Raw genomic sequence first — 27570 nt, forward strand, 5'->3', positions numbered from 1 at the left:
ACGAAAGCTGTACCGCATAAAGGAACAAAACGCTCCCGTTCCCGCTGGCTGCATCTCAATTAAACGTAACTTATGCAGTTGCATCAGTACACCGCTATATCTGTCCTCCACACGTGGCTGACCAAAGTGAAAACACCATGTCTTTATCATACTGCTCTGTCCCAAAAGGCAGAAATTCACGATTTTGGGAGGCATTTTTCTCGCCAGTATGGATGCTGCACACAAATGAGAAGTAGAATCAATCTTATTTCATTATTTCGAAGGAAAATCGAGGAACGTCCCGCATTCACTTCATTACACGCTCGGTCATTTCAGCACGTTAGAAAATGGCAGCCATTTATTCCCAAATTCGCGCAACTTGACTGCTTGCACGCCACTGAATACGGCAACATTACAGACGGCAATTCATGATCCCAACGAGACGCGCAACCGTGCAGTCGGAACTTTGCCGTACAAGCTGGAAAAATATATTGCAACTTTATTTCTTGTACAAAACTCAGGCGGTACTGTCGAGGACAATGCAGGGCTCCAGCTTGGGCCATGTCTTTTCTTTCACCTTCCTCCCCTCCTCTCTTCCCTTTTCGAGCGTCTCGTCCGGGGAGGTCGTCCTCGTCTGCTGCTCGGCAAAACCGTCCTCCGACGAGACGGCCTCCCCTTCCACCAGCTCCACCTCCGGCTCAAGGCTCGGAGCCTCGTTTGAGAAGTGGTTGCCATCGCAGCGGCCGCCGTCGGCGCCATTCTGCGGCTCGAGCACGGGTGGTTCCGAGTCCGAGTCTGTTCCCGTCGGCAAGCCCTTGGCCGCCCGGCGTTCCCCGGCACTTTTGGGCCCCGCCGAGGAGCACTCCGCCGGCTGTGGCAGGAACGGCATGCTGCTGCTGCTGTTGCTGTTGTTGTTCACCATGCTGCTGTTGCACGCGTCGTTGGTGTCTTCGTGGGAAGAGGAGAAGGATGGACGGCGCATGAGCCCCAACATGTTGAGGATGCTCGGGCTGTCTCGGTCCACTGCAACAGAAAAGAAAGTAAAAGAAAAAAAAAAAAGTCTTTGGAGCAATTTTTTTTTTTACTTCGTCTTTGCAGTCTTGTGTCAAATCTCTTAGAATCTGGCAGACAGAAAGGGTGCATCGTGGGTTCGTTCCTCTTAGTATTAGGTGTTTATCCGCATTCTACTGGCTAAACTGTCCCATTTTTCTAACTATAGTATTTCTCTAGAAAAGGGGTTCTCAAACTTTTTGGTCTCACGGAACCCCAGGAAGCCTCAAAAACTGCCGCGGAACACTCTCCCCCCCCCCCATATTTGCCGACCGAGAAGCAAGAGATGCACAATTGTAGGCAATCTTGCTTGTGTTGCTTCCCATATATCGCCACCATATCAATCGCAATGTCAGTACAAAGTGAGATGATTGCGCTTGGCATGGTCCTGCCGCGCAGCCTGCGGTTTGGGGGGGGTTGCAATTTGGGTGTTCGCGGAACCCAAGAGACCAGCTCGTGGAACCCCTGTGTTCACCGGAACCCAGTTTGAGAACCCCTGCTCTAGAACCTTGAAACCTACAACACAATAAATAAACAAGGTTTTAAGTTATAGCCGGCTTGCCCGTCTTCTCGACAAATCTATTGATTTCTATACTTTGAAGAACTCTCGCAGAGTGTCTCGGAGGTAACAAGCAGTAATGTCTATCTGAGTGGCTGATGCAGTCGTGTCTTAATAAGACAGACCCCGTTAATATGGATACCTCGCAATAGGAAAGAAGTTTTGGGGGACGTTTCGTTATTACAGACAGTTCACATTATAAAGAATATTTTGAGTAATGGAGGTGCCCACATATTAAAGAGACATTGCCATACTTTCCCCGAGAAATAGATTGAGCACACTTTGCAGTCCTTCAAGAACTGTGAATGGGATCTTACACATATACCATTTTTAAATTCTCCTGCTGGATGAGTACATAAACTATAAAATGATATGCAAAAGCGCTAGGCTTAAAAAGTCTAAAGATTGAACATTAGAGAAGGGAGAATCAACTTCCCAGCAAATCAACCATTTCACCATTACTGGTCCAAGTACAATTCACCTAAAGAGATAGAATAAAATGAGTCTTTTGCCATTTAAGTAGGCTCGCGATAATTCAAACTCGAATATTTCGTACTTCCGGTTAATTCAAACAGATCTGAAAATTTTGGTTGTCCCGCTATGTTTTTAATGCATTTATAAGCCGCTTAATTCGAAAGGCGTTTTCGCTTAATTCATAGTTTTTTGTTCTCGCGGCTCCGTTGAGTGCGCTTCTTTCCGAGCACCAGTGCACCGCAGAGAAGCAATACCCGCGGAGCTTGTTCTCGCGAGTGTTGCTTCTCCGCAATGCACCGGTGCTCGGAAAGAAGCGCACTCAACGGGGCTCAAGCAGGCACACATTAGCGGAAAACGGCATTCACATTACGTGTTTCAAGACTAGCAATGATGACCAAGACGACATCGAGGATGAGGAACAGCTCACGGGCATCATGCTTTCTGGCCTTGAAGCACATAATGTGAATGCCGAGCTGGTGGAATATGCTAGTCTTGACGATGATCTGCGTGTTTGTTGTGATGACTCATTAGAGGACATGAGGAAGTAATGCCAGCACAGTGCAGCAGTGAGAGTGAAGATGATGATGAAGAAAGGGATGACCCACTACCAACTGTCACTGCCGCAAAGGCCTTTGAGCACATCGCTCAGCTCCGGAAGTTTCTGTCTGCAAAGGAAGAGTCCCGTAAAGAGCTACTTGCATTGGCTGGTATTGAAAATTTTGTTTTGAGATCTCATGTACTGACTAAACAGTCCACAATCGCCAAATTTTTTGCCGGATGAATAAACTTATTGTCACAGTTCTTTCACCAATGTGTTATACCTGTACTTGCTTATAATTAGGCCTATGTAGAGGAAACTGGCAAAAATCTGCTTTGTATACGTAGCTATCCATGTAACAAGTCATAAAGTTGTCTAGTATCATATTTATATGAATTTCTGATAATTCAAACTTCTGGTAATTCAAACTAAAATCTGTGACTTCCTGGAGTTTGAATTAATGAGAGTCTACTGTATTTCCAATTTGGGAGGCAAATGCTTCGCATTCTGTTCGGTACGCGCTGCAAGAACAGCATCTGGCTCCGTCGGACACAGTCAATGTAATCCCCGCGAGATGCACGCTTGTCAAAAGATTCACAGAGAGATGATGCTTGCATGGAGCTGTTCGAAGTCAGGTACAAAGCACACCCCTTCAATGTATAGCCTTAACGGCAAAGTGGTGATGGTATATGAATACTGGCAAATGTAAAACTGCATTTCTGGGGATTGCTGGTTCAAAAGGTGCTTTGGAAAATTAAAAGCTTCTGCCCCGAAGGGTGCACACCGCCTCAATCGAGCATTATCAATGATGCTCACTGACTGACTTACCAACAGGAGGAGGCAAGGCTGTAGAGATGGTGGGCAGAGTAGGATGGGCTCCCGAAAATTCATTGGAAACGCTCGAAGAAAAGACCTCGGAAAAAGGCTCGTTGAGGTTGGTCTCTTCGTCGTCCAGGGAGATGAGGGGTGGGAAGTAGTTAGCGGAGTTGCCCGTCAAGCACTTGGGCTTCATTCTCCTCGTCGTGGGACCACAGGCAGTCACAATGGCAGTCGGGTGGTCGCACTCCAGCATGTGAGCAACTGTTGAAAGGAACGGGGTTGCAGGCTTGCATTACATGAATGCAGTGGCTAATGGCCATGCAGTAACTCTCGGTTATGTTACATTATTCTATTTCGAAGCAGCGAATGAAATGAGTCATCTTCCGATGTATTAACCTCCTCGTGATACCCCCTCTATGGGGAATTTGAGGTACTATACTAAATAAATAAATAACCTTCGATGTACGAGAATGTCATCTACAGATGGTGCCAAATATTCAACAAATATGAAGTAATGCGGAGCGCAAATTCGCCTGCTTTATGCAGAAGGGTTGCGATGATGTCAGAACGCCGAGCTCTTGTTGGCTAATTGAAAAAAATAGTGGCCAGACCTCAAGCCATCTAGCATTGAGGTCTACCGACTATTCTTCCAATCAAAGCCAATCAGAACTCTGCATTGTTCTGACGTCACAGTAACCATTGCTCAAAAAGCAGACAACTTGCTCTCCACATAGCCAATGGGCCGAGCGCATGGGCTCAAACGCAAGAATCAGTTCTATGAAGTAAATCCAGTTGTAACCATTAGTGCGCGACGCATCGCGAGATAGCCACACACATCTGCAGGTCTGAGGAGTCATACACCTTTGCTGACACTGGCTCAAAATAAAAGCCTTTGCTGCTGGTCTTTCTGCTATGAATACGCTAGACCAGGGGTTCTCAAACTTTTTAGTCCCAGGGAGCCGCAGCATGCCTCAAAAAGACCCAAGGAACCTCCTCCCTTCCCTTGCTGCCATCCGATAATAATAGGCAATAAAGACATTTAGACAGTGAACATGAGTGTATTGCACTGACAAAATAAGACAAAATGGAGCACTACAGATAGAATAAGAAGGCAGAGGGGTTAGCCTGAGGCAAAACGTTAACTATACAGTGTGTTTCACGAAAGGTGGACAAATTCGAGGTTGCAAAAACTATACGTCGCAACAAAGAAAGGTCCGTGTCGTTTTGGTCCTGGGCCAGTGGCCTAGTAAGGAAAATGATTAAAGTCAAAATAATTAGATTGTTAATTATTTTCGGATAATTAACTTCTTCAATATTGTGTTTAAGGGCATGGTTTTAATTAGAATCTTGCTGAGCCTCATAGAAAAACATTAAATCAACAAATTGCAGAACGATAGAAGGCGCACGCAGCAATTTAGGGCTTTCTGAAAAACCGCACAAATTCAACGAGTTTTTAAGTTTCGGTTTGCAATTGGAGCGCAACTCGGCCCCTACGGCACTGCCTCCCGTGGAGAAATAGTGCAACCAACTTCTGCTGCGTCGAATTCGTGCAGGGTTTCAGAAATCCGTAAAATGCTGCGTGTGCCTTCTATCGTTTTGCAATTTGTTGATTTAGTGTCTTTCGATGATGCTGAGCAATTTTCTAATTGAAACCAGGCCCTTAAACACAATATTAAAAAAAATTAATAACGCAAAAATAAGTAATAATCTAATTATCCCAAACTTTAATAATTTTTCTAAATAGCCTAGGACCAAAACGACACAAGCCTTTTTTGTTACGACGCATAGTCTTCGCAATATTGAATTTGTCCACTTTTCGTGAAATACCCTGTATATATACATATTAGTGCGAAGGGTCAGGTTGCTTTGCTCGCAATACCAACTCAATCCATAGCTCAGTCTGTGGAAGGTAAAACTAGGTGGGGCAGTGGGCACTGCAATTTGGGTGCTTGTGGGACTCATGAGACCAGTTTGCGGAACAACTGCGTTCCGCAGAGCCCTGCTTGAGAACCCCTGCGCTAGACCATGCTCCATAGCTACAGAGACTACCTGGTAGACAAGAAATAAAACCCCCCCGAACAGTGGGTGCCATCTTTTCATTCCATCTTTCGTGCCGAGTGCATTAGTCCTCATCTCTCGTCGATCACAGTTTGCGCTGTCCCTCTGTCATCCTTCTTCCCACCAACACTAGCCGAGGCCACATTGTAAAAAAGGAGGAGCCTATGGAATTGGAGAGCTGTGGGTCACGCACTCAGGATGTTGCCTTCGAGGGACCTGAAGCCGCACGGGCAGATGCCTGGCCTCCTGAGGGTGGTGGGGCTGATGCGGAACAGCGAGGTGCGGCTCTTCGGCAGGGACGAGTGACGGCAAATCATGTGGTCCGCAAAGGCCTTGGTGCAGTTGGTGCTGTAGTTGCACTGGCTGCATCGCACCGAGCGACTGCAACACGAGGCACAAGGAATAACAAGAGTATTTAGAAATAATAAGAGTATTTCGAATTAATGCACTCTTACACCCGCAGTTTCGTATGGTTTCTGTTGACGATGTGTGTAGGCCACGGACAATGATCTAGGACAATAGTCGTCACAGCGCGATCCAAGCAGAGACATTTTCGTCGGCATTTTCGCTTCTATACCTCCAGAAATTATCCCTGGCCTCGTGACAACAGAGCTTCTAACCTTCTCTACCATAACAGCCGTGTTTTGAGACGTAAAAGCTTTCGTAAACGGTCGCTCAACACGCAGCAAAGAGTCTTTATTCTGGTAACACCCTCATGAGCTACAGGAACCTGTGAACTCGGAAGACAGCCACATTACGCGAGGCCACTCTTGTACGCCAACTCAACTCTCCGACGTTACGCCACCGCAATCGAGCTACTGCCGGCGCTGCGCGTGGCCAGATGCTTTGTCTCGCGTGAATCTGGTTTCTGTCCGTGCACGGGGTCTACACCCGGCGCGGGCAAATGTGGGCTTTTCTTTAGGCGCGAAGCTCCTTAGGGTCTAGCCTTGTCCGTCCGTCCGCCCGACCGACGTCCGTGCTCATATAAAAAAAAAAGTTTGCACAGTCGACAGGATTCGAACCTGTGTGGGGAGACCCCAATGGATTTTTCATCGCCTTACCCACTCGGCCACGACTGCGAGACGAGTAGGGTGCTCTGAGATGTGGTAGTAACTCAAGAGCTGGGGATGTCATGAATGAAACGTTGCATGTAGCCGCTCAAATGTCAATACAGGAGCGGGAGCTGTGGCCAAATGCGTATATAATCGCGTTAAACTTTGCATGCATTGGCTCAACGTTTATAGACGAGAGGGCGCTGCGATCAAATGCTCAACTGTGTATATAACCACGTTCCATACCACACATTATCTTTCTGACATGGGCCGTTGACTTAAGCTATGGATATGCGTTCCCACGGCTTCTAGCGGATCCAAGCTGATCCGCTAGAAAAACCACTGGCTCTGCATTTCATCGACCATAAAGCAGTAATAATGAAGTCAAAACGCAACCCGGAACTCAGCACTACCTATGAGCAATAAAAAAAAATCAGCACAATCAGCACTACCTATGAATAATAAAATCAGTATCATCAGCACCACCAGAGCTTCGCCCCAATCAACATCATTCACCACGTGGAGATGCGGTCATTTTTTATTTGTTTGTAAACTCAGAGTTGGTACGTTGTCACCGACGGAATGAAAACAGCAGGGCGGTCCTTCAGCTGCCCCACCTTCAGCACGAGCTTACCACCTTCGACGACGCCTGGACGCCTCGCGAGCCTCAAACAAGCACGGGCAGCCAAAGCACGACGGAGGGCAACGAGCGTGTGCCCGAGGCCGGGCACCCGCAAGAGGCGCCCCGCCATTCTCGTACCGCCGGCGACTGTAATGCGCAAGGGGACAAGACGGGAGCCACGCACTTGAAGTGGTCTTCGTCGATGGGCTTGCGGCACTCCAGGCACAGCAAGTGCAGGGTCTGGGGCTCCAGGTGGACGGCCGGCACCGAGAACCTGGGCTGGCACGCCGACGGGTGATTGGCTGCGGGGGCCAGTGTGCTCGGCAGCGGCTTGCGGGGCTTCACGTGGGGCTCGGGCACCAGGATGGGGCTGGCATCGGCGCTCAGTATCGTCTCCACTCCTGCACGCGAGAGCGGGTGGGGTGGTCACTTGCAAAGGTATCCTCCATGTTCATGTATTATGTGCAATGGCAGATCTTTTGAGAGCCCACCTCAGAAAAATTAAAAACTTGTAACGTAAAATGAATGAAGGGGAGAGTGGAAGGTGGATAAATTGAGAAGAAAGAACAAAAATTCTGAACGCCCTCCAAACGGGGTCGAACCCGCCACCCCCAGATTGTGAGCCCAAAACTCAACCGCTGCGCCGAGCGGAAGACTTGCGAAGCGATAGCTGTTAGGTGCATTTAAGATTTATTTCACCAATCAACACCGCTGAACGCAAGAGTACCGCAAGCGGGTAGCTTCGACTTTTACTCCCGCCGCACGAGGGCTTGTGCAGCCGAAGCGCAATTGGACGTGAGGAACTCATGTTTGAGTCCGTCACTATGCAGTCATTCTACACTTCCCAACATGAAACACAATTTCAAAAAGGAATCTATAATAGAGGTCATACATTTTTTAGAAGCGCTCCAGCCATCTTTAATATGCCTCGGAACAGAAAAGATTAACTTAACAGACTTAACAAAAGCGGCGGCCTACCGAGGCTCAGCTTAAGCTATGATGTCAAACGATAAAAAAAGGGGTGCCAGACATGGGAGAACATAAAAAAATTGAGAGTGTCAGCAACAGAGATGCACTCTTTTGCTGAGGCTATCCCTCATGGCCTTGCCTGCTGCAGTCAAACCAACGCGAGCAAGCGAAGTCGGTGGAGAATTTCGATATGAAGTCATCATTTTAAAAAAAAGGGTGGCTTTTTCACCGACAATGTACAAAGAAGTAAAAGTGACAGATGTAGCACGTTCGAAGAAAAGCGAGGAAAAATGATGTTGTCACACATCAAAAGGACACAGGTGGAAAGTGATTAATGTGCACTGCCGTCGTGGTTGACGTCGTGAATAGTAATAATAATTGGGGTTGTGTGGATATTTAGACAGCGTGTAGTTGGTCAGCCATTTCAAAGTTGCGATGAGTCACTCGCTGTAGATCAGAAATTTAGCCAGTGCAGTACAATCGCTAGCCTGGGGTCTTTAATGTGCACAACGCAGTAGTGGTACACGACCGCATGCCGATACGATGCTCATCCAGATCGAAACGGGCGTGAGTGGGGATTGAACCCAGGATCCCTGGGTTCTGCAGTGCGAGCTTTCGCTCCATGTACTCCGAGCTGGTGTGCGCTAGCCCACTTGGCCACCGATCCCTCTGTAGACGTTGTGAATGCCAGTGACGACTGCAGCGAATGCTCGGTAATCGGTGAAGTGGGGCAAAGTGGAACACTGGATGCTCGGTAAAGTGGGAAAACTAACCACCCACCTCTTACTGGTGGTCAGTGTGGACGTGACACCGGTCGCGAGCCGCGAAAGCTGGCCGTTTTCTTCGCGCTCGCTCCTGAGACGAAGTACGGCCGTGGCGCAGAGGCGCCACGGCGGTGACGTTGGAGGTGACAACGCAAGTGAAGGGGCAGGCTTTCCCGGTGTTGTTCAGCGGTGGAGGGAGGGGTGATGTTGACGTTCGGCAATGAGCGGAAAGGGGGACGCATGCAGAGAAACGAGGCGAAGTTTGGGGGAAGGCGGGTGGAAGGCGGCAAGTTTTTGCAGAACATAATTTAGGTTTCGAGTTGGGTTAGAAAAGTAGAGATGTTATAGTGAAATTGAACGCAGTGGAAGTTTCTAAAGCCCTTCAACATTCCGCGTAGTGATTGGATACTGTCAAGGTAGGATTTCATACAACGCGAGCATTTTTCGAGAACACCCGTTTTGAAGTTATAGTTATCAGACGACAGGTGAAGACGCTCCGCTGACGCTTCGTTGCCGTTGTGCCGTAGTTGGCGGATCGTCAGGGCTCTCCTCTTTTTTTTTCTTTGTGCGGTGCGATCAACGGGGACACCCTAATTCTCTCTCCTCGCGCCACGAGGGGGGAACGAAGGGATTTTCCATCTCTGCTGCGACGATAGACAACAAACGCCAGCACCAAAATCCCTGCAAAGTGTCACCCATAAAGCCATCGCTTTAAAATCCTGTTATTTTTCATGGGGCTTTATCAGTCTACTGGCTACGACGGCACCCAAAGGTTCACAAGACATCTAAAAAAAGAGCAAATCATAGGCAGACACTCTGACTGCTACAGCGCAGGAGGTCCAAGTGTGATTGGTCAGTGCTGCGTTTGATCATGGCGCCGGCCAACCGCGGCAGTTTGTGATCTTGCCGACTTTCTCGCCGAGCGTCTAACTTGGAAGCCCAAGTGGCAAAGTCTTGGCCCGGTAGACCGAGAGGGCGGTCATTCCCTCACCGGGTTGGCCTTGCATGGAGAGATGCTCTTTGTCCTTGTGTGCCCGCATGTCACCCTGGCTGAGGAAGACGAGGCAGCAGACGGGGCAGCGGCGGGCAGAGGTACGGGCCAAGTGCTTGAACAGGTGGCAGTAGAACTTCTGCACCCCAATGCTGGCCAGGTTGTTGGAGAACTTCACCACATACACCCGCAGGCAGAAGCGGCACAGCAGGGCATTGCTTCCTAGGTGATCCTGAAAGGAGGGTGAAGGGGGACAGCAGTACATTAACAATGGTGGAAATGACAAATGGTGATATGGAGCAGCTCTTGTAGCAGGGAACGGGTTTTGAAGCAGAGATTCGCACTTTTGGAGCAAACAATCTTGAGCTTTCATGTCAAAAAATTTTATACTATCTCTTTAAAAGTTAGCCTGTGGAAACTTCAGCTGTTAGAGTGTTGAGAGACTATTTAAGGTATCATACCTAAAGGGGACCTGGCCACTACAGATATTTATTTATTTATTGAACAATCATACACCATTCTTTTTCCAGGTGTCTCCATTAACTTATAAGAAGTAACGATGGCATCTTCAGTTTGTGTTTGACATAAAAAAGATGTTTTCGACAACTTTGTAGGGTTTGCATCATGGTGATGTAACTGTTACGAGTTCGACATCAAATGGACACTTTTGTGCTGAATATGTCTCACTCTGCACTCGCTCATATTCAACCTGCTACTGTTCTTAGAGCAGCTAAGCAGAGCACATAGCTACTCTAACTGATCACAACAAGTAGCGCTACCTATTCATGTGATCGATGTGAGCCCCGTTGGCACAAAAACTGACAACTCTTCGTTAGGCACGTGAAAATAATGAATTTTGGGCTCAAAGCAAATTCAAAATGAATACGTAGTGGTTTAGGCCAAATATTTTTTGATCGAATATTGAATAGTTGCTGCACCTTTCTCCATGCGTTTCACTACTGTTACACCAAGCCTAAATAAAAATTCAGCTGGACTCGCAAAGGTCATTCCCAAGCTTCTAATTGCCAACTTATGAGCTCTGTTAAATTTAATCTAGCTATATTTATAGACTGTAGCCATAGACAGTCCAATGCCTACATTAGGATGGCAAGTAAATTACAGATTTGACATAAGATTAAACCTATAAGGGAGCCCTGCCATACCTAATTGAGGGGATTTATAAATCTTATTGCTATATGAAAATATTTTCTTCAACTCTGAATTAAAATAAGCACAAGTAATGAACACAGGTTGTTGAAACATTGCTGCCTAATATACACCCTTGCGTAAAAGCCACAGTTAAATTTTGAAGATTTTGTTGCAATATAAATATCACCAATCACATTTTCTATTTTCTTTTTTTTACACCAGTTGCGTGCGTGCTTTATACCACTTTAAAGGTGTGTTTTTCGCCTAAGTGCGCGGCTACGCAGCGGCAAAGCGAGTCGCGAGATCCCTGTGTCGGCTCCGCGGGTATCGCTTCTCCGCAGTGCATTGGTGCTTAAGGAGAAGCGCACTCAAAGGGGCTAACCCGCTGCAATCAACAGTTCGAAAAGTATGAATATTGCAGTTAATTTTGAAGCGAATATCAAAAAGCGTATAATTTGAAACTAGTATTTGATCATTCGAATATTCACACAGCCCTATTCCTCGCACATAGTACTTAGGAATCCGAAAAAACAACAACCATACTTTCTTAATTTTCAGTGGCATCGCCAAGAATGCCACGTGCCAGACACTTCCAGTTTGCTTTTTGAGAACAACTCCCTTTTGGCACAGACATGGCACAAATTGTGCACAAATACAACCTTTGGAGCAGCATGTCGCAGGGTTTTTGTTCTGGCGCAGTTTGGCGCAAATGGCGCAGCAGTTCCACCACTGCATTAAAGCTGGTTCACACATTTGTGTTTGACTGTGACTGAGCAAACTGTGATCTCGAGCGACCGCTTGCCACGAGAGAAGACACCACGAATCAGCGGCACACACTGGCACCGTCTCTTGAATAACCCTGAAACTGCGCATAACTACACTGAAGATTTTCAGTATCTGTGAAACCATAATCATATCTGTGAAACGCACCACCTATGAGAAATCGTTGCTTATAGCGTTGTCAGAATTACTGCAAGCCCACGGTGAAGTAATGATGCATAAAAAAATGAGAAAATAAGTGCAGAATGCAGGTGTTCCTGGCTGCAGTCAGATGCAAATGGAACAAGAATAGCGAGAGTAATGAAAGAAAAGAGGAAGGGTAACGGAACAGAAGAGTGACGGTAACAAAATTAGATTTGTCTAAGTGTAGTTACCATGCCCATTCTGAGATGAAACACAAGTATAAACATGGTTTGAATGCAACAAAATGTTTGTATAATTGTGAAGCACAGCTTGGTGGCCCAGACACCTCACAGCCAGGCATGTAGCCAGGGGGGGGGGCCATGGGGCCCGGCCCCCCCGCTCCCTGAAATCTTCCGTTTTGCTGGGGCCTCCTCTACCCCCCTCCCCCTCGTACAGCATTTTGTCATGGGCGGCGGCCCCCCGCCCCTTCCTTCCCCCTGCACAAACAAAATCCTGGCTACGTGCCTGCTCACAGCAACTGGATTTTAGTATAGACAGAGGTTCTTACAGTATAATCGTTAAGGACACCCGAAGGTGTCTTCAACCATTAGCAGTGAAGATGAACACATTCTTTATGGCTGGTGCCTAAGGCGGTCAGCTAAAAACCTCAAAGTTAAATGTTTTTGCTCATTGGCACCATTTTGTTTCAACTAAACATTGGAGCTCTAAACCACAAACCATTTTTGAGTAAAATCACATATGATTAAGTTAAAATACTCAACCTTGCTTCAAAAAAAAAAAGAAGGCTTTACTTCAGATTGGCTTTAAGCTGATGGAGAGGTCAACCCTGAGAGAAAAATCATCTTTCCAAACAGCACTGGCAAGCGACAAGGTTTCTGATACCATTTCTTCCTACCACATCACAACCAAAGCCACCAATGCTAAGCAAAGAAGTCTTAGGAATTACCTGATGGAAATGTTTGAGAACATCTTTGTGAAAGGATGAGCGGTAACCACACAACTGACAAGAATATGGCATCTCTGAGGGGTTGTGATAGAGCTTCATGTGGTCGATGAGACTAGGCACCAAGTCAAACTCCTGGCTACAGATGCGGCACACTATACCGTCATCTTTTAAATGAGCCTGGAAAGGAAACAGAAATGTTGTTTTAAGCATGACAAAGTGCCCAAGTACAAGTGAACACATTGCATTTATTTGCTTTACTGGGAAGAACAGCTGTCTCTCCCAGTAAAGTTCAGGTTCAACTTTTGTTTTTCTGAGGGAGGCAAATATATTACTACTCAATGTAGATATAGAAGGAGCGGATGATCCTTAGAAATCCTCTATTGAATGTGAATCAGTTTGGCAAAAAATAACCTAATGTGACCGCTATAAATATTTTTGCAATGACACAAACTTGGCATGAAGAGATGAGCTAGCAAGAAGCTCGTTCAATACAATGCAACTTGAAAGAACAATCATGTGTGCTTGGGTGGTTATAGATATGCACCTGCAATCTTCTTGCAACTTATATCAACCCTTTTTTTGTCATTGTTTTTCACACTTCCACATGCTGATCGTCGTGTGTGCGTCAAAATTCAGCACAGTCTGTTCTAGACTACCCCTAAATTTGTCTTCAAATATAGTCAGCTTACAAGCCCTACTCATTGACATTTTGTAATGATAAATAAAATCAGAAAGTACTTGTAGATTTTCAAAAGCAGGCTGTTGCAACCACATCTGGAAAGTTCAGGTACCATTCATGACAAAATTGGCTGCAAAATATCCCACACAAGCGGTCACACCTAAGAGGCACCAAAAACATAGAAAACGCCGACGATTGAACAAAAGGTACCTTGAGTCAAATAAAGAAAATAGTAAATTGCTCAAGGTTAAAGTAAGCTTGACTCGACAAGGCCACCTTGCCTCGTCACTTACTTTGATAAAGGACTGTCGGGTCAGAAAACTATGGGAGTTATCAAGTTATTAAATTTCGTTCAGGTCACCCAGAGATGTCCCACAGGTTCCATGTACCACAGTTACCAATTTGTTAAAGAGCCACAACTCTTGGCCGACATATTGTTACATTTCATATATTCTTGTTTTAGCTTGCTCCTAGTATTTCTAGGATCCCATAAAATTTGTTTTCCAAATGATTACGGTATATCTACGGCTTCCTATCTTCAGGATATATCTTTCCCCGTAGATTCGGTGTTATGTGACAATTCTCAGTGTCGGACAGAATATCGGCCTTTGTTGGGGCTTATGTCGAAGGAAATGGGACGGAGGAAGGGAATTTTCCAACCTCCAGGGAACATGCACGCATCTCAAATGCTTGGGAAACGTCTTGGTACCAATACGAAAAGTAATCGACACAAGGGGCGTCTTTCTCAAAGAAAGGAACATCCATGTAAACAGTTCAGTGCGGGCTGTGTTCCCGGTGAACACGAAATAAAGCTGAAAACAAAATTTTCTTCTTGTGAAGCTTGAGTTCTTTTCATTCGAGGACAGCTCCATGTCAATGTTTCTTGGTTTTCCCCAGTTTTAAATAAAACTGTCTCGAGGTTTATTTTCGAAATTTATTGGCATTTACCGAAACAACATAACCCTTTTACTTGGCACCAACTATTTCGTGCTACACTGTCAAGGCTAGCATGCTCCCACAGTGCTGCAGCTCCGCACTGCTGTAAGAGCCCGTGACTTTGTCTCGCATCCTGTTCGCATTCGCTCGCACAACTATAGCTTTGACAGAGCTGGAGCATCGTGAAAGCTACCTTGACAACATAGCATAAAATATGACGCCGGTTATATTTAACAATTTGTGCTCAGAATTTGTTTCTCTTCATTCCTGTGCTGGTGAACACTGCAGTTTTTTTCTTCCCTGTTGGTCCTTAGTACCCTTCTCAAGAGACAGGTTTGCTAATGTAATAGTAAAAAAAAGTAGCTGACACTAGGTGTTTGGAAACAGCCCTAATCAAAGGATGATGGGAAAGGGCACTCACCACTTCCATATGGCACTGCATGCTGTAAGGAGTTTCAAATTCTTTAAAGCAATATTTACAGATGGTGAGATCACTGAGGTCAGGGTTCTTTTGCCGGCTCCCTTCTATGTGGTTCGTGATGTGCTTCACCGTCTTGACGTTGTCCACAATCAGCTTCTTGCAGATGGGGCACTTTGAAGCGAAGGAGAGACAACATAAAGTAATTACAACAACTACATTCAGTGGTGCAGTAACTACCCCATCCTCCTGGGCTGTTTCGTAAAAGACCTATGAAATGTGTGGTTTCAGAAAATCATGACTTTATGTAGAAGTTATTCAAAATATCATTAGCCAAGCTTCAAAAAAATATATATACCAGCCTGAGATTTTGGAGGCATTATGAGATTACTTTGATCAACATCAAGCTATTTCTGATAAATACTCAGTAGCATAATCTCAAAATACAAAAGAGGAGATATAACGCAGTGTGTCCCCAACATCCCAAACACCAAAAAAAAGGGTCGCAACAAATAGCTAACATTAGCCAGCGAGCTGAAATCTGCCTTAGAGGTGTTTGTGTCGTTGGTTTTACCTCGTGAAAGATAAAGCATAGCCAAAACATAAGCAAAGCCTTTGACACATGCGAGAGACATCCATAGTTGTAGTAGCTGTTGTATTCGTTCCAGTGTAAATTCTCTGAGAAAGAAAGCTGCCGTCCATGTGAGCCAATCAGAGCAATGAAGAGAAGCACGTAACAGCTTAGTCCAAGAGGAGCACACTCCAGTTGTCCACTGTCACTTGTCTTGCTGCAACACTTCAACTGGCTCACCAGTGCGGTAGCCTCTGCAATTTGTCAAGTTATGCTGAACGGGAATATATAAAGGTGGCACGTACTAGCAGTGTCCTGGCCTCAACTACCAATTAGGTAGCCAAGTAACAAAATTTTAGCACGAAACATCCCCAAGCAAAACATATCAGTAGTAGTTACTCACATAATAAATGTACGCACGCACCCCCCCCCCCCTCCCCCCCGGGTACCAATATTTGGACTTTTTTTTTTCCCCTCGCATAATGAATGCTCCTTGAATTTTTAGCTCCGCAATTTTCAAATTGCGTCCAACCTAGCTAGCCACCAAGCCAGTTTTATTTTTCTGCCAATCGGTCAGGCTAAGTCGAGCCAAGCCAAACCACTCTCGTAATGGCTGCAAGTGCGTACTGGCGGAAGTGATCAACCGTGTAACCGAGCAGCGCGCACATTTGAGGACGCTTGGGTCGAGGAATTGCCCAGCTCCAAACATTCTTTGCCTACCGAATGCATTGACGTCAACAAACACGCCATTATCTGTGGTCCACTTCCGGACAGCGAGGTTAGGCCTAAGAACGGTCGCATTGCTCCCCGTGCAGAGTGAGCTTCGTGGGGCGCTTTTCCTTTGAAAAAGGCAGACTGAAAGCGCCCTAAAAAGGTTTGAAACTTATAAAGCATGGTTACTGTGGCGCGCCCTCAACAAGCCGTGGGTGCGCCTCCATCAGTGGAGACGTGCCACAGTACCTTGCCGTGCCATATTAGCACTTAATATGACATTTGCACGAAGCGTGCAAATGCAAAAATTTTACCCCGCGTATTGAACGCCCTCCCACCCAGACATGTGTAAATTTTTCGGGGAAAAAATGTGTGTTCATTATGCGAGTAAATACGGTATACGTACCACTAACTACTCAACAGACCAATCGGTCAAATAGAGTGTCCATAAGTGAAAAAAACAAATGCACCAATGACAACCACTGCAGAATATGCATTCTTTTTGTAAAACCCAGGAATCTTGCACTCAAACCCACTCCTGCCCGTTTCAATCTGGATGAGCATCATACTGGCGTGATGCTTGTTAAAGACCCCAAGCTGGCAGTGGTACGGCACTGGCTAAATTTCTCATCTACAGCAAAGACACCAGATGCCCACTGAGGTTGACTAATTTCCGGCTGTCTAAACATGCTGGGCACAAGTATTAGGGTTTCTCACTCATTTTACAGCCATTAAGATCTTAAGAACAGACTGTGCACAGGTGATTTCTACAAACACTTATACACTCCATTTACCGCTAACCCAACAGAGCAGTGTTCCCTTTTGCTGGACCAATCGACCACTTTTACACCTTTTGTTGCCCGACTCCACTCTCTGTGTGATGGCATGCACAGAAATTGTGACCGCAAGGTGCAAGACAGACGACCGACGGCTCCAAGAGGCACGTCGCTTCCACTGCCCTGTCAACTTATCGGTAAACAGAGTATAGTGCAGATCGGGGGTTCTCAATCTTTGGGATCTCAAGAAACCCCTCTCGGTCTCGACAATGATGCAATAAAGCAGGGTAGAAGCCTAGAGACCTTGGAGGCAATAATGCGCATACTCCTAGGAGGTGTTTGGTTGATAGTTACTACGCATCACTGAATGACTTAGAACTTTAAACATAGCGTTTAAAGTGGTAAAACACTTTGCTTCAGGGCATGGATGGTCGAGGAAATTCTCGGGGAACCCACAAGAGTGCTCTGGGGAGCCTTTCTAGGAACCTAGTTTGAGAACCAACAGTGTAGATGGAGAATTTTGTGTTCTGCATGCAGCACAAAAAAGGATGGTGCTGACTGGTTGGGCAGAGGGGTAGTGCCTCACTGGCAGCAACCCCTGAAAGTGGAGAGGTACCTTGAAGGAAAAGTTTCCTTTGGTCTCCGAGAGCTGGCCCTCCTCCGAGCAGGGACCCTTCCTTGCATAATAGTACTCGTCCAGGACGACCGCTTTCTTAGAAGGGCTGGTCTCCCCGTCCGGTCCCGCTGCCGGCGCTTCTGAAACCAGGGGAAGCAGTCCTTTTCCTGTGAACCCTCGAGTGGCCAAATAGGGATTCCAAAGCACCACGGAGTGCGTTGTGCCGTGGCTTCCGACTTTGTGGGAGAGAGCTTGCTGCATATCTGCTCCGATTAGATAGAGACTCTTTTGCGGAACAGCTTGTTGCTGTTCCGCAAAAGTTCTGCGTCGGTTTTGACAACAAAGTCTTAGAACATCCACCAACAAAGCCGAGAGTTCTTGTGCAAACTCAAGCGACTTTTTGCAGAACAAACATTCCCGTGTAATTAATGGTGGTAAGGGATTAATATAAGAAGTAAAGATATCAAGGCAGCTCTCCACTGTACATTTTCAAACATGGAAAGAAAGGAACACTAAAGAATTTGAGAGATGTCTCACATAGTACTGATGAATCTATACACTCTAATGACTTCACCATTACAAGCTTCATATTTTGCAGGTTTGAAGACCAAGGATAATCGAAGAGGAAAGAAGTCAATAGCTAAGTTACAAATAAAAGCAGAATCAAATATAACAACAAACTAGACTGCCACCAAGCTCTCGTCAGCCATTCTGCGACAGCTCTTATGATTTTACCCTCTGCACTGCCTCTATTAGTAGCTGTACCACGCCAAACGATCCAGGCCTAAATTCAACTCTTATGGATTCAGTCTAAAAAAAATTGTATGTGCTATTGGTGATGTAGAAGTACCTTTTGCAAAATATTTTTGCACTAACAATTTTCTTTTTTACAACATTTTGAATTTTGCAAAGAACAGGCCTCAAAGGATAAAAAACAAAACTTTGATTAAACGGTTTGAAATAAGACTGCAAAATAAAAAACGTTTTTAGTAAATAAATATGAATATTCGAAAAAAAAAAAAGCTTCGAATATCGAATTAAATGTACCACTAAAAAATAAAAAAAAATAAAAAAATAAGCATACTTTTTTTTATTACGGTATCTTTGAAACCAAAAATGATGTTAACAAATTCAAGTAAATAAAACTACCTGACTAGGCAGCATATAAACAAAGCAACTGGTAACATAGCCATTATACATTGTAAAATAGCCATTATACAATGCAACTGGTAACATAGCCATTATACATCATACACAGTAATCACCTGTCAACTGTACATACATGAAACCAGGCAAAGGGTGCAACTAATAAGTTATACAAATTGACAAAATTAAAGGGGCTCTGCAACGACATTGGGTAGGAATATGTCTTACTTTACACCAGCTTCCTGGCACTAGTGGGACCCAAGAATACTCGAACGCAACACCACTGACCAAAAAGCGTCTTTGTCGCGATGGAATTCAAAGGATGAAAACGGAGCTTTTCTTTCAGTCCCTCCTTCCAAAGCCGCCTTTTGCTCCTTCGCGAAATTTGATGATAGAGCTTGGGGACAATGGCAACAGTACGATCCTCGGGAATGCGTCATTGAGCTTTGCGATCCCAGCTGTGACGATATTCAAATGCTGCTCCCACAGTGGACGCGAAGACTGCGTACGCATTCGATCTGGGCTCGTGACAATCGATGCCTCGACATGCATTCGGGTAGTGGCCCGTGTCCAATCGCTGAAACGACGACAATAGCCGAGCCATAACAATGTCTGGAACTCAGCGCTTGTCCTGTGCTTTGCCAACCCCAGCGCGTGGCTATGATCAACATTGGCGGCATATAATCGGCTCCAGATCACTGGGCCGCTTGTTCTGGCTGCGAGTTGAGGGGGTGAACGGTGTTCGTTTTTCTTTAATTTTTTTCTGGAACTTCTATTGGCGTGGGGTGAAAAACGAACGCATGTTTCATAGGTCATTAACGTCAGGGATCCGTTTTAAGCGGTATTTGCACAAAGTACAAAAATTGTTGCATCGCCCTTACAAAAATTGTTGCATCGCCCTTTTAAGAGCGTACAAAACAGTACATGTCTAGATAGCATGCAAAAATGCAACCTGTGTCACACAAACAACTGGTAGTAACTAGGGGTGTGCAAATATTCGAAACTTCGAGTACTTCGCGAATAATGCTTGCTTTTCGATTCGATTCACTTCACACTTTCGCTGTTCAGAGTATTTGAGTTGTTCTAATACTTGAGAAACTATAAATAGCGCAGAACTCGCTGATTAGTGTTAACCCACGGTCGAGTTCCCTGTTTTGTCCTTGGAATGCGCAGTATGGTTTCAAGCTTGGCAAACCCGAAAAGCCAACCTAAGTGCCTTCTTTTTTTTTTTATGAAGCACTGAAAAGTTATCTCCATGCGGTAGCACTGTCTGTCCTACGCTTGCCATGATGTCTGGATTGCGGAGTTGGCGAACTGGTCCTGGCGCAAATGCTGCGATAGATTTGATGAAGGACTACGATTTGCACTGGCACGTGCATCGTCGCGACAAATCACGACGTTTCAGGCAGACGCCCGAAACATTGTGTATTCCTTCCTCTCCACATTATTTTTTTAGTGTAGTCATTACAGTAGCCAAGGTGCTATAGATTTGGATATGGATTTACGGCTCACCTCGGCTATCGGCGATATCTGGCTCGTGTTATTTTCCACTTGATTTTCCGGTTCATCAGTTTGCCAGTATTCCTTTTGTTATTTATTTCTACCTGTTTTCACTGGTAAAAGTAAGACTTGCTCCCTCTGCCAAAAAGAAACAATGTACTCTTAATTTATTGCTTCTTTGTGGCGCCCTTTATGGGCAGAACTATTGCACATGGAAAGAGATAGCGCAAAGTCAGGGCGGCTGCGCGGCGCGATCGTACGATCTCCAACCGTGCTGTGGCTTGTCGACCCGCCTCGGCTAGTGTACTTCTGTTTACAATCCCGTGGTTGCGTCCACTAGCGTAAAAAGAAATTGTACAAAGCCGGTGCAGCTGCATGACGCGATCTTCAACTTTGTATTGTGGCTTGCCGACCCGCCACTGCTTGTGTACTTTCATTTATACTCACATAGTTGCGTTCATCCGCATGTCCGGCTGTGTTGTGGCTTGCCAACCCGCCTCCACTTGTGTACTTTCATTTACGTTCTGTAACTTCACTCCTTGAATGGTGTTTTACCGACTGATCACTTGATCAGTCGGTAAAATCACACACAAAAAAGAATTTTTAAAAATTTGTTTCTTTGTTGTTTTGAATTACAACTGTTAAGTAGGTATGCATTTTTATACCAAACACCTTCTTGTGTTTCTTTTCTTGTTCTTTTCTAACTGAGTTTTATGCTATTTGTTCAATGCTTGCAATACACCAAAATTAAAAAAAAAAGAAAAGATTTTTTGCTTTTAAAGAATAATACTTTTATTTATTAACTACATATAACCATAAAATATGTATGCAGTTTTAGACTGTACACCTTTTGGTTTTTACTTTGAAAATGGAATATTTCGCAATTCTTTTTAATACTGGCAATGGACCAAATTCCAGAACTATTTATTCACTTATAGAAAAAGAACACTTTTTTCTAACTGCTCGTTTCTTGTGTTGTTCTAGGCTATCCATATTTCTAAACCGACCACCTTTATGATATTTGTTTTTAAAACCAAGTATTTTGCTATGTGTTTAATATTGTCCATTTATTTTACGAAACACAGCAACAAATTTTTTACCAAAATGTTTTTTTTAATACACTTTGTTTCTCTTAGTATTAACACACATAAGTTTTAAATCTTCACAAGGTAGCTTGTTTTTAACATAAAAGGTAAATCAGCTTTTTAGGACATTTTTAATGCATCTGGACCCTTCAAAACACTTGGAAATGCAATACAAAATATACTAGATAATTTACAAGAATATATTAACCTATTGCACAGAGCTTTTATTTTGCAGTCTCGTCTGAAAAAAAAAAATATATACCGTAATATCCCGAGTCATCGCCCATCCCCGAGCCATCGCCCACCCCATTGTTTGGGCCAATATCGATTTCCGAAAAAACACCGAGTCATCGCCCACCCCTTCAAATACCCCAGCGCGGACTCTGCGATCCGCGAACACTCATCCTACCCGAATGACGCGGTCGCGCACCTTACAGTTGGAGGGCGTCCGTGACAAAGTAAAACGAAGGAGGGAAAGACACTTCTTTTTGGTTACGCATTTCCTCCGTGAGCGACCCCGAAGTGGTCGTGTATCCGTGCGAAAAGAAAACGATGGAGATAACAAAATAAGAGTTTGTTAACGTAACCGCGGAGTGTTAGGTCAAAGTCTGTCTCCGCCGAAGTAAGGTCACCGCGAACCTGCTCCTTCTTCCCGCCCGTCGCGAGCGCGGTTGTGCAATATTTTAGGCAAAGCCAAAGCGTAAATAAAGCTTTGCTGGAACGTCCTACACAGACGTTTGCAGAGCGTCCCAACCGTGCATTGATAGCCCGCCGTGCACGGACGCACGTATGTACGCACCAAACAAGTTGCGCAAGAGCTTGCAATTGACAAGGCGCCCGACTTGGCCCGACGCCAAAGTATTTGCCAACGCGACCGCCGGCTTTCCCGCTTTCCCAGCATTGCTCTTGGTCGCTTCTTTGGTCCGCTCGCTCGCTCGCTCGCTCGTTGCGCCTGGTCGGTTTTTTTATTTTCTTGTAGACTTTTTTTTTTTTTTTTTTTACTAACTAGGAGAACATAATGGTGACATTCTTTCACGGAACAAACGTTCGCGCTATATGCAGATCGGCGGTGTTTCTAGCGCGTATGCAAGCAACGGACTTCGCTATAGTAAAATATTCTTTCGTGAGCATTTTTTCTATAAAACAATGAAAATAAATCGAGTTTTGAGTTTGAGGTATCTCTTGTGCATCAGCGCTAGATACGCAGAGAAAAATAGGCGGTTTTTTCCGCTTTTTTTCAAGTGTTTGTGCTCACCCACCGAGACATGGCCCACCCCACTTTCTTAACGAATTTCAGGCGGTAGGGGGGTGGGCGATGACTCGGGATATTACGGTATATTAATTGTTTTTTACCTTTTGGCTTTTTTCCTGCGAAAATCAAGATGGTATCAAACCAAAAGTTATTGCAAAAAATATTTCACAAAAAATGGTTTACATCACCAGTAACACATACAATATTCTTGGACCAAATTTGTGAGGGTCGAACTTAGGCCTGGATCGTTTGGCGTGGAATGACTCAGCTAACTCGAGCAACACAGATGCACATGAACATGGGCTGCGCATCTACTTTCCTGTTGATCAAAGGCTCTCAAATAGGTGTCCGTGGACCCTTTGAGGTCCACAAAAGCATTCTAGGGGTCCGTGAGCCCTGCCTCATCAGTTAAAAGACAAAAGCATTCTAGGGGTCCGTGAGCCCTGCCTCCTCAGCCCTGCCTCATCAGTGCCCGCGACTTGAAGATGAAAGATCGCCAACTGCTTTGCACACGTCAGATTTTCCATCGCGAGCATGCCTTCTGAGCAGGCGCACAATTCCCAGAGCTGCAATGGTCTCTACAGGAGTGTGTGAAAACAAGTCGACAAAGCCACCGAGGATAACTCATTCGTTTGTGCTTGTCGGTGCAGACGTTCTCGTTGTAGCTCCTGCCACAGATAAACCTTGTGTGCGGCCAAGAAAAACACGAAGCGACGTTGGAAAGGCACTTTTGGGGAAACGCCGACGACTGTGGACACACGAAACATCCCACGGCTGCTTCGAAACAAAGTGGAGTGCAGCAGCGGTGACAGTGTTCTTGCGATGCCTGGAGCAGTTCGAGGAGAACTGATGCCTGGATGAAATTATCGACAAACTCCATTTAATTATTTTTTTTACTTGGTGAAGCAGCCGCTTGTTGTTCATAACAAAGGTTTCTTTGATTAAATATACAGTCAGAATGTTCCTCAGTGCTCTTGTCCACCTGGTAGGCTGATGGCAGTGTTTTTTTGGCTCTATTGCTTTTTTCGAATTACTGCTTATATCAAATTTTTTCGCCCTGCTGTTGGCTTTGTTATAACGAGGGATTGCGGTATGTTGTTTCAATTAACTATCATCAATGAGGTAAGTTAATGATTATGAATGGTAAAAAAAAAATAATACACTGATAAAGTAAGCAGGGGACGGCTTACCAATTGGCTGTTGTTTCTCGACTTGCACTCCATCTTTTTCTTCTTCCTTGGAGTCATTCTTCTCATGACAGTCGTCTTCACTGGAGCTGGTCTCGTCCTCCGAGCTGCTGTCGCAAACAATCACTTCAGGCTCGGCCTTGGGAACGGTGGGAGAGATCTCGGACGCCTGGACTGGGATGGCTCCAGGCATGGCAAGCATGTCATCAAATGACACTGCGACAAAAGACGCGCGGTCAACTCATGCTTCGATTGAAGGCGGCCTTGAAAACGTGCCGGAGCACGAAGAGGAGCTCTGGAACAATGCCTGGAATGTGTCTCCAACTCGTGCGTCTACTGCGTCCTCAAAGGGGGTCTCTCGATTTCTGCCTGACAACATTGCAGAAGTGCTAAGTGCTATGTTTTTTTTTGTTTTTTTTCAGGGCTGTGTTGGCACAGTTTTTAGTGTTGATTTAGTGCTGCGATGTACGCACAAACCGGCCTTGAATAGGACACTAAACGCGCTAATCGGAGATGCGTTCCAGAAAGAGTAGCTCCGGCGCACCTTTCCACCCACTGTGCTCCAGCAGATCCGTCATGATGCTCCAGAAGGACTGCTTGGGATCCACGCCGAAGCGCTCGCGCCACTGCAGCTCGTCCAGGAAGCCCTGGACCGTCTCCAGCTTGAGCTGGTTCACCACCAGGCGGCCGAACAGGTCCGTCAGGCGCCGCTTCAGGTAGGCGTGCACCAGGTCGGGCCCCGGCTGGGGGGCGCTCTGCCCCGAGTGCACCGTAAAGCCCTGCTGCTGCAGCACCTCAAACTTGGTGTCCTCGGTGACCACCACGCTGCCCGGCCGCAGCCAGGGCTCCAGGCTCTTCAGGAAGATGGGCGAGTGCCAGCCCAGGGCCACCGACACGGCCTGCCGGTTGAGAGACGTCACTGCAGTAACTCCAAGCTTGGCACCGTAATGCGTTGCCATAGCTCCGCACGAAAGGCACACGAACTTGCTCGCCGCATGCAACTCGAAAAGAGCCAGAAACAGAGGGTTCGTTTTACGGTTCGGCGCCGCTTGCGCAGAGGCCGGCGGGAGACCCCGACGCACCTTGAGCCGAGTGGCCATGGTGGAGCGGTCAAGAGCAGCCAGGACAAGGTAGCGCCCCATCTGGGCCGTGGCCACCTCCACCCGCACCCCGGGCCCGCCAAGCCGGGGCTGCTGGATGGCCACCGCCCGGGCGCACACCTCCTGCAGGGCACGCCACACCGTGCGCACCAGGAAGGAATCCACGCCGGTCTCCCGCATGGCCAGCGGGGCGTCCGACTGCACCGCCCAGTGGTACACCAGCACCAGCACCCGCCAAAGGGGCAGGCCAAAGCGGGCAAAGAAGCTCGGTTGGGGCAGCACATTCTTGCGCTGACAGCTGCACGGGACGAGACGAGACGAGGCACCCGGATTACAGGGGCCGTGACGAGGAGGCATTCATGCCGTTCGTGCATTTCACTCAAGTTTCGTAAAGTTTCTAACGGAGAAGGTTTTCCTGAAACACTCCCCTGTACTCCAAACAAGCCTGCGTTTGCTTACACTGAGTGTGGGCACTGCATGGTCGGAGAAACCAGATTTGCACGAGATGAAGCATCTGTGCGTGCAAGTGCCGACTGCAGCGCCGCCATAGACGTCCCAAAATCGAGATGGTGCATACTCCGTTCAGCCGTAAACTGACGGTAAGGTGAAAACTATGCACTTGCCGGACCAATCCTCTCCACTACCTGATCCCACTCTCCACTTCTGGGCAGGGTTCTCCCCACGGTGGGCGGCAGTGGCTTTGCCGCCCACCGCTCCGACTGGCCGCCCACCACTCTAACTGGCCGCCCACCACTCCAACTGGCCACCCACCGCTTAATTCTTTTTTTTTGTTTTATGTCGCGGGATGACGATGCGATGCGAGTTTGCCTGCGCGGCTGCAGACCGTTGCCGTCGTACGCAGCAGGTCCGCGCACCGCCACGTTATCGTTCACTATTGCATCTCTGACTGCCGCTACTCCCACACTGCCTCAATCAAAGAGCGCGGGTGCTTGGCATGTTTCTATTTTTATTTCTTTAGCTCAGCTGCGCGCCACCGGCAGTGCCGGGGGCAATAAACAGACGCAACAAACCAAAAACAAACAAAAAAAGGACAAATGTGCCCCCCCCCCCCCCCCTTTTCTTCCTCCTTCCTCCTCCCTCCCTCCCCCCTCCCCTCCTCTTCTTCTCCCTCCCCCTCCCCCCCTCCCCTCCTCCCCCTCCCCCCCTCTACCGGTTACCCAGTAATGTCCACCCCTCAGAAATTCCTGGGGAGAACCCTGCTTGTGGGTATACGCAGGAGCGTGATCAAGTAACAAAATATAGAGGTATGACTGGCCCGCACTGTCAGCTTGAAAGCGAACATAGTACTGTACCGCTTTCCAAGAGGAATCCAGACTAAGCCCAAAAATGTTTTCAGACTCGTGCAAAGTGCCACGACTATGAGCATGAGTGCACAGTCCCTGAAAGCTTTGGAGGAATCAACATGTACACATTCAGTACAATGCCAATTGTAACACTCGTGCCTTGTAGGATGCTGCACTGGGGATATGAGTGCATGCGTGTGTCCAAGATGCTTTCTTAAGGTTGTGTGCACGCACTCACTCGGAGCAGAAATGTAAACACTTGAGTTATACTTCATGACCAGAAATGATTAAATCTGCAGCAACAACATTTGGACCTTGTGCAAGGAGGGTGAGAGCCGAACCTAGATGTTTTGAAACAGCTAGGCACGTGACAAGTAGTTAGATCATATGTCCTGCTTCTGTACCGAATGTAGCAGAAGAATTGAACATTGTCTCTTTTACATTTGTTGGCCATGGTAGCAAGAAAAAGTGCAATGATGCAATTGGTTTGCTGCGCTGGAATGCTTTAAAGCAATCTCTCTTTCACACTACAGTACTCACACTTGGCACTACCAGACACACCAGTGCAACAGACTGACTGCCTCCTCACACTCCCTTTTAGCACAGCAAATACTGAAGGGGCCCCAGCATTCTGTTTCTGCGCTAATTAAACAAAGTGAACATCCAGTTCGGAGAATCGTCGACCGTCTAGTACAGAATGCATCTTGTGGACGTCTAACATACCTAGTGAACGAAGCAAGACTGTTAAAACAAGATGGACTTGGAAGAGAATCTATTTATACCTTATGAAAGAATGCTACCATCGCAACAGTGCCAAGTAACCTCAAGGTCACTGTAAAATGGCTCCTCCAGCCTCCCCAAATGGCCAATCATGTGAACTAAATTATAAAAAATTTAAATATCTGAACAATATCATTGCTTTCTTGCGTTGTGTTCCTCAGAAAGAATAAATTTGAGAGGAGAGCAACTCAAACCTTGGAGAGCGTTTGCATTTAATGGCGGACATTTGCTGTGCAGGTTCACCGTACGTGCTCAAGTTTTCGAATGGCGAGAAGGGTAGCAAGCAGAAAGGATGGGCAACGTGCGACGCTTTCGCCTCCTCCTCCTCCTCGCAGCCTGTGTTGCGATATGCGGCCCACAAACCACGTGACCGAAATCGAGCAGTTGGCGACACTTTCAAACTTGCATCAAATGTATCGGCCGAGCTTCCTGCTTCACGTGCAGCCCTCTCTCCTGCCCTATGCAAGAAGGACGGGGCAACACCTTGTAGACGAGGCCGGAGGGCCAATTTTGTTGCGCCAGCATTCGACCGAGACTCACAGATTGTACACTCCTGGTTTAGTCTAGTTTTCTAACAATTTGGACACATTCAATTAACCACTCGTGAAACTCGAT

General features: G+C 46.4%; 1 protein-coding gene across 4 annotated transcripts in view; it reads right to left on the reverse strand.

Moving 5' to 3' along the window:
• Positions 1-463: 463 nt before the first annotated feature.
• LOC8035649 overlaps positions 464-27570 on the reverse strand; it is a 72511-nt gene continuing 45404 nt past the window's right edge. For 2 of the 4 annotated variants that reach the window (XM_029993321.4, XM_029993322.4), the window contains exons 10-20: positions 24854-25169; positions 24316-24670; positions 23775-23987; positions 17602-17741; positions 14931-15101; positions 12895-13071; positions 9876-10107; positions 7336-7552; positions 5671-5858; positions 3429-3680; positions 464-1002 (exon numbers count right to left, since the gene is read on the reverse strand). In XM_029993321.4, the coding sequence (XP_029849181.3) occupies positions 497-1002; positions 3429-3680; positions 5671-5858; positions 7336-7552; positions 9876-10107; positions 12895-13071; positions 14931-15101; positions 17602-17741; positions 23775-23987; positions 24316-24670; positions 24854-25169 (2767 nt within the window). In that variant the 3' untranslated portion in view covers positions 464-496. The remainder of the gene's footprint in view (positions 1003-3428; positions 3681-5670; positions 5859-7335; positions 7553-9875; positions 10108-12894; positions 13072-14930; positions 15102-17601; positions 17742-23774; positions 23988-24315; positions 24671-24853; positions 25170-27570) is intronic. The other 2 variants (XM_029993323.4, XM_040500955.2) reach the window with 1 other exon arrangement.

This window comes from Ixodes scapularis, unplaced genomic scaffold, assembly GCF_016920785.2.
Source record: "Ixodes scapularis isolate PalLabHiFi unplaced genomic scaffold, ASM1692078v2 PGA_scaffold0__279_contigs__length_252992795, whole genome shotgun sequence".
In the NCBI taxonomy this organism is placed as follows: Eukaryota; Metazoa; Arthropoda; class Arachnida; order Ixodida; family Ixodidae; genus Ixodes; species Ixodes scapularis.